This window comes from Desmodus rotundus, chromosome 12, assembly GCF_022682495.2.
Source record: "Desmodus rotundus isolate HL8 chromosome 12, HLdesRot8A.1, whole genome shotgun sequence".
In the NCBI taxonomy this organism is placed as follows: Eukaryota; Metazoa; Chordata; class Mammalia; order Chiroptera; family Phyllostomidae; genus Desmodus; species Desmodus rotundus.
The window spans coordinates 92,119,557-92,131,610 of record NC_071398.1 but is presented as its reverse complement, the minus strand read 5'-3'; the positions used below and the strand labels follow the sequence as shown (position 1 = coordinate 92,131,610).

Here is a 12,054-nt window from a genome sequence, read left to right as displayed (position 1 = left end):
TCTCAGTCCCTATTCCCACTAGAAGGTAAGTTCCATGACTGGAGAGTGTTGGTTTTGTTTACTGCCTTATTCTTAGTACCGAGAGCAGGGCCTGGCACAAAGAAACCACATGGTAAATGTTGAATGAAGAATGAATCTAGTCTGAAGTGGCTTACATGCCAGGTGGGCTAACCCAGCAAAGAAAGTGGAAAAAGATCATTTGTGACAACCAACCCTCTAAGGAGCACCTTCTCCCCTTAAAATAACCCAGCATTAGAGCTACAAAAGGTGACAAAGGAAAATTAACCATTAACATCTTAGCACACAAGAACACGAGAGTAGTTATCAGGTTGCTTGTAAGAGGGACATTTGAGTAAGGAGAGCTGCAAGGACGGGGTAGACGTGGGGCACCTGGGCTGGTGGGAGCCCTAACTGGAGTTTCACGCTAACAAACTTAAGAAGGTGGCAGACCTGTGTGCCGAGGAACCCCCGATTCCAGGGCAATGGCCATGCCAATCCAGCCCAGCATAAGGCGGGGAGGGGGCTTCTCGTCCACGATTAGGAAGCCCTCAAATAACGTTTCCCTTAGAAGGTCACGGGCATCAGGGGGTGTGGGCCCATCTAATCCCTGCGCGAGTCATGGTGGTCAAAGACTCAGACACCGTCCTGCCACCGGTCGTATTCTCTCCCACCGGCTTTTAATTTGCAATGTCTTATCGCTTATTCCAACTCATTTTCGGGTGGATACGGGGCCCCTGAGAAGCCAAGTGACCTCTCCAAGTCCCCCGCAGCTACAGGAAAGCTGATCCGGTCTCTGCCCCACGGACGCCCCACTCGTTTCATTTGACGGTGGAGGCTCCACGACCCGGGCCGCGCTCCTGGATCCAGGAGCGCTAGCGCGGCTCTGAGGTTTCGGTAAACCGCAAAGGGGGCGCTCGCGGCCCAGCCTGGGCTGCGGCGCGCAGGTCCCGCCCCACCCACTCGCCGGCGCACTGGCCAGGGAGCAGGCGGGGCGGGCCCGTGTGGGCGGAGCCACGTGGCTCCTCCTACCGGACGGTGGCAGGAGGTGCGGCGGCGCCTCCCCACTCCAACTCACCCGAAACTTGCGCGCGGTGGTGGGCGCAGCCGCGGAGGATGGGGTGGTGCAGCCGCTGCTCGGGGCCGCCGCCGTTGCTGTTGCTTCTGCTGCTGCTGCTACTGGCGGTGCCCGGCGCTGACGCGGCCCGGCGCTCGGCGCTCTACTCGCCCTCCGACCCGCTGACACTGCTGCAGGCGGACACGGTGCGCGGCGCCGTGCTGAACTCCCGCAGCGCTTGGGCCGTGGAGTTTTTCGCCTCTTGGTGCGGCCACTGCATCGCCTTTGCCCCAACGTGGAAGGCCCTGGCCAACGATGTCAAAGGTGAGGAGCCTGGGGCAGGAGGGAAGGACCGCACCCCTCGCCCCATCTGGGCCGACCCTCCTCACCCACCTGCCCCGCGGAGGGCCCCTCACCTCCACTTACCTCTGCCTCTGCCCCTCCACTCCCCCCAGTTTCACATCCTTCAACTCCGATTTTGTTCCCTCCCCTCTCTGCCTTTTCCGCAGGCCCTTGGCCCGAGCCTTTCTCCCCTCCTCGCAGCCTGGGCCCCCAGACCTGCTCCGCTTTCCCTTCCGGGCCTCTGCCGCCTTACTGCCCCCACCCCTGCGATGGGGTCTCCTTTGTTCCGTCTCGGCTGACACCTTAGGGCTTCCTCTAAGTCCAGCCGTGTGGCTGTCTCCTTCCTCTTGCTCAGGGACCCATGTGGCCTTCCTGCCAGGTTGGCCAGCTGCTGTGGGATCAGTGCTGGGGAGAACAGGAACTGACATTCGCTCTGCCCCCCACCCCATCTGTCCCCACCCGCGTGGCCAGTTGACCCAGCTGGTACGCAGGTTTCCTTTCTCAGCGTTATCTTTGAGGCAGACTTTTTCTGTCTCGGTTCCAAGCCTCTTGGACCTGCTGCCTCCAGCTCCTTGGCCTGTGGGCCACATCCTCCTCTCGTCCCCAGGTCCAGGCACCCTCTCAGACTCTTGTTTTAACCTGGTGAACCCGCGGCCTGACTGAACGCAGCCCCTTGGTGTGCGCCTACCCCTTGCTCCGTGTTCCCGTTCACAGGTCTGACCACTGTAACCCTATTGCATTGATTCTAAGAGCCCCATCAGGTGTGAGACACACCATTACTTTACTAAGAGCCTGGGGGACAGAAGGATAAGACCTCTAAATGTAGTACAGTGTACTCTACTACACAAATGTTAAAGTTTTTGAAAACTTAAAACTTAGAGCTGAGGAAATATGGTAATAATAGGAATCAGTATTTAGAGAGTGCTTACTATACGTTCCGGACACCTTCCTGAGTAAGTGCTTGACATGCATTGTCTTAGAGTTTCCGTTCCACAATTTAAAGACCCCTGTGACTCTGCCTGGCCCAGGTGGTGGGTATTTGGGGGGCAGGAGTGGCTTGGTGGAAGTGATTTGCTCCCTCTGAACGGGGCCACTTCCTGACTGTGGAGCTAGGGCCTAGCAGGGCTCCTTATCCAAAATGGTCCCTGAAAGAGGACTCTGGGCCTCCTAGGAAATGGGCCTCTTTATGGAGAGAGGGGAATTGGAACCTCTGGTCCCTTGCTGTGCTGTTGGTATTTTTTTTATAAACTCAACTCTGTGTGGTTGTGTAGCTCATTTGTAGGTGTTGGTTTTTAAACTCGGGCTACCTCTTCTCCTGAGTAGCTTTTTCGGTGGTTACCAAAGTAGCCCTGTGGTCCTGGAGCGTTATTTCTAAACGAAACCGGTAAACCATTTTACCTCCAATTTACATGTAAACACTTGTCTGCATGCTTCTCTGGTCCCATCACCTGAATGTGCCATTTCTCAGCAGCTCTTCACACTACTTCAGTGATGTCAGCACACGCAGTCAGGGCAGGAGGGAGGGAGAATGTTGAACGTGGACTTGGAACACCTGAGGGGACACCAGGTGTTGAGGAGACTCCAGGGGCCTGAACATCATAAAAATCCTGAGACGGGTTTCTGCTTTGAGTCTATAAGACGTCTGTAATGGCTGTAGATGGACTCAACCTAGAAGATTATTGTATCTTCAGAGTGCTTAGCTTCCAGCTGACTCATGTGTTTGTTTGGCCTCTTGCAACCCAGAGTTTTCCCGTGGATTGCACAGCCGGATGCTGACCCGGCCTACTTCTGGATGAGGGTAGCCACTTCCAAAAGGTGTCTTTTCCCCAGTGTGTGGAGTGACACCCCCCGCCCCAAGAAAAGCAAAAGCAGAACGTAACCTCAGAAAGGAAACTGGGAGCGTAGGTCTGTGGGGATGAACCAGTCAGAGGGAGGGGAGAGATTTAGGTGGGAAGTGGGGGTCTCCCATGAGCGGCAGGGGCCGAGTCAGCCCTCTAAGCAAGGTCATGTCAGGGAGGGCACTGGCGACCCTGCAATGGTGAGGGACGCCCCACTCCCATTCAAGGGGGTGTTTCCCAGTGAGGCCCTGCTGAGAAGCCAGGTTGCTCGCCTATCACCTTTATTCTGAGGTTCCTTGAGAAAGTTTGGTCGTGGGCCAGCAAAGGGCTGCTCTCACACCACCCGGGGCCACGGGAGTGTGGCCCCTGCCCCCGGCCGATGATATGAGTATCTTGGGTAGGAGACTATGGAAGGCTTTGGCGGGGGGAGGAATTCTGCAACCCTGCCCGGCTGGCCTCAGGCATTTAATCGGACTGGCTAGGGCTCATTTCTTCAGGGACTTGTGGGGTAGGTTCTCTGGGGCAGTGGTTGCCTTGGGGGCAGAGCACTTGTTTCTAAGGACCTGGCTCACCTCTTTCTCGTCCGGAGCATCTCTTACTTGCCTCTCTGTGTGTGTGGGAAATTGTGTTCATCTTAGACCTTGATTACTCTTCACTGGCTAATCAATCAGCAAATATTTATTGAGTGACCTCTGTGAGCACAGCGTAGTTTGCATTGTAGTTGGGGAATGAGCTACACATGGCAGGAACATCGGCACCAGGAAGAAGCTGTGTTTGCAAAGGGCCCAAGGAGCGGCTCAGTCATTTCTCATGGCAGGAATTCAGGGAAGGGGAAAGTCGCAGGTGGCTCTCTGGTCACCGAAGGCCTCCTATCAAGCACTTTTGTACTCACCCAATGCCTGGCACTTTGCTAAGGGCCTTTCTAGGTCAGTGTTCTATGTAACCTTTATGAGAACATATCTGAACAATAGATACTGTCTTTTTTTTCCCCAAAAAGTAACTTGCCCACGATTACATGGATGCTAGAGGAGGGCCTTGGACCCAGCTCTCTCTGACTTGGCAGAGCCTGGGCAGTGGGAAGGTGGGTGGAGGAGGACGGGAACGCCAGGTGGGGCATGGCCTGCGCAGAGCCGTGGAGAGGAGATTGGTAAGGCACAGATGTCAGCGTGGCGTGAGCAGTGTTGCTTTGCCTCCCTTTCTGTCCCTGGGCGTAGACCCCTACGCCTCCTGCTTGTACCCCTGCAGTGCCTAGTACAGGGGCCAGTGCCGGGTAGGAGCCCACTGAGCGCTCACCGAGGCCGGTGGCATGCGCCTCACAGCACTCATGTGAATTCGAGTGACCGAGCCTTCCGCTGGTGCTGTGGTTCCTCCTGACTCAGGTCTGGGGTGTCAGCCAGGCGTGAGGGGTAGGGAAGGTATTTTGTTCATCTGTGACCTCAATGCCCATAAGCCTGCAACAAGGAAGGAGGGACGGGGTGGTGACCTCATAGTATTGGCCAGTCTCATGTCAGGGCAGTTCCCAGAGACTTTGGTAGGGCTCTAGTTGTGACCATCCCACCTGACTGCCCTTGGTGGGTCCGGCCTCGGCCCCCACAGAGACCCAGCCTTGCCTAACACCCACAGGCCTCGCAGCCATTTTTCTGGCCAGGTGTTTGCCATGCAGCATCTCCAATGGTTGTCAGAGATGGGAGGGACAGGAGAGGACGTGCACCCTGGCCCTCGTTTGACCTGTGAGGAAACGGAGACAGGAGAGGAGACACGTGGAGCCCGGGGCACATCGGCCAGTTATAGCTACAAGCGAGTCTAAGACTCTGGGTCCGGTGCCCCTTCCTGGACTTGTCAGTGGGGGTGGGGATCTGCCCGTGACTCCAGAAGTAGCCCATCTGTCCAGAAGTAGCCCATCACCCCCTCACCACAGGGTGTCCCCTCAGCCACCAGCCCAGAGTCCTCAGCTGTCCTAGACACACTCGCCTCTCCACCCTCCCCGTCTCCCATCTGCTCATTTCCTTCGTTGTTAGCAGAGAAATTACGTTGCCAGGGCAGCAACTGCACTAGGAAATTTCTTCCTCCCCAAGAGCCGGGCTGGACCGACACCGCTGCTAATCCTTTGGTGTTAGGCCTGCAGGTAGTGGTCTTTAAGTCACCTGACACTTTGAAAGGCCCCTCTCCCCCTTTGCTTTCCCCTTCCTCACCCCGGTAAGGTCTTCTCTATTCCTGTGCTGTTAGTAGAGTGATGAATAGTCAGGCCCACGGTGACTCGTGCAGACCAGATCTTTATGTCATTATGGCTCATTAAGGTATTGATGTTGATATTCCTGAGGAGCATTCCTCAGCCAGGACTCTCGCAGCACCTGACGGGCCCCAGCCTCTCCCTCCACTTCCCCCTGGGCCTGGGGCAGGTGAGAAGAGGCCCTGGTTCCATTTCTTGGAGGTATAGTGAATCAAGGTTAAAGAGAAGGAGGCAAAGACAGCCCAGGAGCAAGGGGCTGGGAACTGCTGCGCGCCACCTCTCCTTACTTCCAGCACCCCACGCTCCCTGCGTCTCCTGGTAGGGGAGCCAGCAGAGCAGCTCTCTGCTCCGTCCTGGGCCCTCTGGAGACCAGCAGAGGGCTCCCATTCTGGGTTCAGATAGCAGATTCACCGTCGATTGGCTATTTCAGATCCCAGATTCACCATTAACTGGCTGTTCCAGATCCCAGATTCACCATCGATTGTTTGTGTGCCTTGGACATAGAATGCTAACCTCTGTTTTATAGTCGAGGAAAGCAGGTCTCACGATAAGCACCTTGTTTTCCTCATGGGGTAGTTCTGAGCATTAAACTACATCACTAAGGCGAGTGGCAAACTCTTGGGCCATATAATACAGCAGTCCCCAACCGTTTTGGCCCCAGGGACCAGTTTCACGGAAGACAAGTTTTCCATGGACTGGGGGTGGGGGAGTGGGATGGCTTTATAGTTTGCTACCAGATGCAGCTTAATTGTCACTTGCCACTTACTGATAGGGTTTCGATGTGAGTCTGCGAGCAATTGATTTATTGTGGTCTCTGTGCAGTGACACCTTTCTGCTGATGATGATCCGTATTCATCGCTTACAGCTTCCCCTTAGATGATCAGGCGCTAGATTCTCACAAGGAGTGCGCAACCTAGGTCCCTCGCATGCGCAGTTCACAATAGGGTCTGCGCACCTATGAGAATCAGGTGCCACTGCTGATCTGAGAGGAGGTGGAGCTCAGGAGGTAATGCGAGTGATGGGGAGCAGCTGTAAATACAGGTGAAGCTTCGCTGGCTCGCCCGCCACTCACCTCCTGCTATGCGACCCGCTTCCTAACAGGCCATGGACTGGTACTGGGGGTTGGGAACCTCTGATATAATATCCTCCTCATCAGAGTCAGAGCTGAGTCTGTGGTAGTGACCGTGTAAGGTACAGAGAATGGTATGGAACTGGAAGACAGAGCTGTTTCGGCCATTCTCTCTTTCCTGGGAGGTTATGATCGAACAAACAGCAAAAGTATAAAGGTAGCATCCTGACCCTGGCAAGGTGAGCCAGGGAGCCGTAGGACAGCTTGGAGGCTCTCAGTCCTGTCCTTGTGTGTAAAGCAGGGAAATGACGGCCACCTCCAGTGGGGGTGGTGGCGTGGGGTCACCTGTAGTGTCCTCTCGGTGCTCTCTGAAGGCCAGCTTTCTCTTCTCTCTCTCCCCCTGTGTCTTCAGAGTTTGCGTACCCCAGTGGGCAGTGGGCACTGGCTGCTTTGGCCCAAGGGCTGGTGACTTCCATTCTTGGAGAGGAGCAGAGCAGTTAAGGCCCGTGGTCCTTGGCCACCTTCCCTGGGCCCTCACTGGTGGAAGGATGTGAAATCGCTTCTCCTCGGCCCTTTGGTTTAATTCACTGACTGGCTTTTTGGAGCACCGCCGGGCCTCTGGTGTGGGTCTCCCCAAATAAGGTGACCAGAGCTTTAGATGCAGAACAGAAGGAACCAACTTGGGCAAGGGGAACTACAGAATAAAGGCCCAGGTCCTCTTTCCTGTGATCCAGGGCAAAATCTTATACCTGGGCAGCTCTTCTCTCCTGCATTTGCAGGTGACTGGCGTTAAACTCACTCCCTATCTGGACCCTCGGTACTCTGAGGCCGCGAGCAGCCCTTCCTGGCCTAGTCGACTGTATCACCAGTCAGCAGTCACTGAGCCCTATTGTGTGTTGGGTGATGGGGAAGCTGGGCAGTGGGGATGCAACAGCGAAAAGTCATTTAGAGATGGATGGGCTTGTGACCTTGTGGTAGGAACACAGGCAGGGCCCTGAGCCTTGGGCTGTGAGGCACCTCTTCTGGAGGGTAGCCAGAATTGTGTTCAAACTGAGTTTGTTCCTGACAAATAGGAGTGTGTGTGTGTGTGTGTGTGTGTGTGTTGGGGGCGGGCATGGCTATAGCAGTGAGCTAGATATCGGGGAGGGAGGGAGACAGGGGCCTGGGTGGGAGGGTGGACTGGATTTGGAGGCTGGTTGGGATCCGTGGATCTGTGTGGGCCCCGACTCTGCCCCCATCAAGTGGTGCTGGCACTGGGGCAGTGGTGACAGGGTCAAGCAGAGTGGGGGCGGGGGGGGGGGGGATGCTGTCCTAGCACGGCTACCCTCTGTGCAGGCTGCTCTGCCCAAGTGCTTGAAAGCCGAAGGGTGCACACCAGCTTGCAGCTGTTTGGACAAACCCAAACTGCCCTTGTGTGCCGGGGAGCCAAGAGAGCTCCCCCAAAAGAGCGAGATGGGGGCTGGGGAGATGGCATAATAGGATGGGGCCCACTGTCTCTGCTAAACACTTCCATCCTCTGCCTGTCTGTCTTGCCCCCTACTCCACCCCCACTCACTCCCTCCTGCCAAGATCCCAGAAGCTTCAGTGCCAGCCTGGATTGCCAGCAAGAAAGGAAGAGCGGGGAGGAGGGACCAGGAGGGAGAAGGTGTCGCCTCGGGCCTGCTGCACAGTCCCAGCCCCTCCCTCGTGTGGCCCCAAGAAGGACCGGCTTAGTTGTTGCGAGTGTTCCCTTGGAGGGATGGTCCAGGGCTGTGTGGGAGGGGTCCTGCATCTTCCTGCATCCGAATGGTGGAAGTGAGGGCAACACTAGTCCTTGGGCATAAAATGTTCTTGGGGGCGCTGACGCCTTCTGAAATGCGTTTTTCAGACGTCCTAAGGAACAGGTTCGGGGTGAGGGAAGAGGTCCTGGCAAAGCCACGACTCTCAGGGATGTTGTTCAGACATTAGGATTCTGTACTTAATGGGTGCTCGGTGGGCTGCCTGTGTAAATCCCCCCCACCCCCCACCCCATCTTGTACTCCAGATGGGAGGGGCAGGGCCCTGGGGTGGGGGGAACATGGCTGCCACCTGACAGGCTTCCTCCTTCACTCCTCTGCCAGAGAAGCCAGGGGCTCCAGGGTGCCAGGGGAGGCAGCCCCGGCCCCTCCAGGCAAAGGCTCACACTGGTCCTGCCTGCCTGCCCGCAGGGCCTGCTCTCCAGCCTTCTGGTCTCCAGAGGAGCCCCTCACAGCCCCTGCTTCTCGAGTGGCTCACACAGTTCCCTGTCAACTTACCTGGGTCCTGCTCGGTTTCCACCTTCCCTGCCAGGCCCGTGTCAGTCCCCAGGGCCGGCCTCCCCGCATCCAGACTCCTTTAGGGCTCTGCGGCACGTGGCGTGGCCACCTCTCCATCCCTGTGGCTTCACGTGTGTGTATCTTGCCTTCCAGCTGGAACTGTGGTGGGTGTTTAAGGGCCACCTTGACCTTGAATTGGAGCTGGGAGGCCTGCCTGGTAGATGTGTTTGTTTTCTGTTTTCCAGATTCTGGGCTGTGGCCCAGAGCAGTGCCATTATTCTCTCTGGCAGTAAGTTAGAGAGGCCTTGCAGCCTGGGCTGCTGCTGGGAACTTTAATCTCCTTCCAGGCTCTGGCCTCAGGGCCCTTTCCCTGAGGCTCCTATGTTCCCGGTGCCTTCCCCTTCCTCCTGGAACACCCTGCCTCCATCTCTGGCTGGGGAGCGGGGCCCCAGCACCCTATGCCCCGCCTACCTGAGCTAGGCTGAGTGCCAGTTCTACTGAGGGTCCCCTGGGAGATTCCGGACTTGCTGAGACATGCTCTCTGGCCTTCTGGCACTGGTCCTCTCTTGAGGGCAGCAGGGACGGAGGAGAAGTCAAGGCCGTTCCCCCAAGGGCTGTCTCTCTTCAGCCCCCACATCTATCTCTTCAGCCCCCCACCAGTTAGGGGGAGCACAGATGCCATTGCAAGACAGCATTGCTCGTACTGTCTGTGTCCCAAGCACACAGAACAGCCAGACCATATTGGAGGTCTGGCAGAAGGGGAAACCTGTCCCATAAGAGTGTTGGGGGGCAGTGGGTGGGCCTGGTGGACGTGGGGTGTTGCACAGGGGAGGGGAGCAGCAGAGGCACAGCCCCTCCCTCTCACCTGGTGTTTCTGTCCTTTCAGACTGGAGGCCGGTGCTGCACCTCGCCGCCCTGGACTGTGCTGACGAGACCAACAGTGCAGTCTGCCGAGACTTCAACATCCCGGGCTTCCCGACCGTGAGGGTGCGTGGGGTGCGGGGGAGCAGGTGGGGGCGCATACTGCCAGCTGCTGTGTGTGCACCTAGCTCCCGGGGCTTCTCTGATGCTCCCGGTCTGTTTAAATCCCAGCCCCTGGCGCACTGCGCCTTTGCTGGAGGAGACACCCGTTCTGCAGGCAGAAAGGGATGTAAGTTGGGAGGCGGAAAAGAAAGAGGTTCACTCTGTTTTGCAAATTCTCTCTTTTATTTATAAGGGGAGGGGCTGTGTGTGGGTGCATTGGGGTGAGAGCTCCCAGCGGCCCTTCCCAGGCCCTCTACCTCCTGACCTCCTAGCCGGGGAGGTCTGACCTCACCCTGTAAAAGTCCTCCAGGGCTCAGGCTCGGACTCCAGGGCAGGATTAGACTCAGGTGGCCTGATGGTCCCCCAGAGAAGGACCCCGGAGATATGGGCAAGCCTCACCCTCCTCCAGCAAGTGCCTGGGACCCAAAGATTTCGGAGGTGACCTGTCAGGATGGCCTCACCCCGTGGTCACCATGCCAAAATGCCTCAGGCAGCGGGGATCCCCATCACGTCATGGGAGGCTGGTGGCACACCTAGCCCATGAGGGCTCTGTCACCCTCACCGCCACTCAGGCCAAAGGCAGCAAAGGCCTCGCTGGCCTCACATCTGAATAACTTCCATGGCTCTCCGAGGGGAGGCCTGGGAAGCCCAGGGCAGCAAGGCCGTGCCCCCTCCCCAAACCTCTGTCTCTCTGTCTCTCTCTCTCTGTAAATAATTAGCCTCCCCCCACCAACATGGCATCCAGAAAAGCAGTTTCCTCCGAAGTCACTAATAATAATCACAAAGTGCCTTTGAAAGCTGCAAGCCAACCACGGTCCCCAGAACAAGCTCTCTCTGGGCTCGGGGGCTTCCAGCTCCAAGCAGAACTTGAGCCGCAGCTCAGCCTGATTACTCTGGAAGAATTCACCTGCGGAGCCAGGCCGCGGCTCCGACAGCACCCAGCTCTAACTGCCTGTGACCTTTCTGTCCCTCGTGCCCAGTGAGGTCCTGCTGGGTTCGAGGTTTCCACGGCCCGATCGAGCTCGCTCCTGCACTGCTGTGACCAGTCAGGGTCAGGGTCAGGCCGGTCTGGGAACAGCGTGGTGAGCCAACAGCCCTGGCTCTGTCATTTAGAGGTGGCAGCAGAGAGATTGTTTATAAATCATTCCTTTCAAGTTAAAAGACCTTCCTGGCAGGGCTGTGGCCCCAAGATATGTACCTGACAATATTAAAAGTCACTCCGGAGGGAGAGGACGGGGCACTCTGTCCCTTTTGCTGAGCCAGGGTGAGCAGCCCTGAGTGGGAGCCGTGGGAAGACCAGGGTGGCAGCAGGGAGTCCCTGTGCACAGGCTGCTTTCTACCTCCCCAGTGGGGGGCTCAGTACAGGGGTACGGCCATTGCCAAGCCCCGTGGCCAGGTCAGGACGTCCGGTGGGGCTCCGTGGGGCCCAGCACATGGGCCTTTCCACTTCTGCTTGGGAGAGGCTGGGGCTCAGCAGATGTGCGGGAGGCGGCCAGGGAGTCGCCATCCAGAAGCTCCTCGGAGCCTACCCAGGTCACGTAGCGCACGCAGCCCGAACGCCCCGAGTGAGTAATCACCTCCTGAGCCACCCGGCTGTCTGTGGGAGGGGACCTCCCCCAGCACCTACGTGGGCCAGGCCCATAGTCATCTGTCCATCTTTTAAGAGCCCCAGAGACAGTGGTGTGACCTCCCTGTCTCTCCTGAGGCGCCTGCAGGTCAGTTTCAGCAGGGAGAGCTCTCGATGCCCTGTCCCCAGGACTCGAGATCGGGGTGCAAGTGGGCCACATGGGCAGTGGCCCTCTGCTCTGTGGCTCGTGTGGACGCCCTCAAACCCCGTCAGTGTGACTACGGTAAGGCGTGGCCATTTACCGTGTGATCCTGAAGCTGGCCTCTGTTATCACTGAAGCGAATATTCCATAAAACAATATTTTTACTCAGTGCTGTACACGCTGAGGCTTTCTGTTCTATTGAAGTTTTAAAAAATACTGTGACTCACTACACTGACTTCACAACTGACTATTAGATTGCTTCCCATGTTTGGAAAACACCACTCCAACAGACTCCTGGCTGCAGAGATCCGGGTCCCCTGAGAGCTGCCGAGAGGCCAGAGATACCCCTGTGGCCCGGTCTCCTGTCCTCACTCCTGCCCTTCGGGGCTGAGAGAGCTCTAAGATACAGACACGTGTTGAATAGAGGAGAGAGAGTTGCTGATGTGATGGGGACAG

General features: G+C 57.1%; 1 protein-coding gene across 1 annotated transcript in view; it reads left to right on the top strand.

Moving 5' to 3' along the window:
- The first annotated feature begins 1,035 nt into the window (after window positions 1-1,035).
- Window positions 1,036-12,054, top strand: part of QSOX1 (quiescin sulfhydryl oxidase 1) — a 36,324-nt gene continuing 25,305 nt past the window's right edge. The window contains exons 1-2 of the mRNA XM_024552952.4: window positions 1,036-1,378; window positions 9,693-9,793. Coding sequence (XP_024408720.3) covers window positions 1,114-1,378; window positions 9,693-9,793 — 366 coding nt within the window. The 5' untranslated portion in view covers window positions 1,036-1,113. The remainder of the gene's footprint in view (window positions 1,379-9,692; window positions 9,794-12,054) is intronic.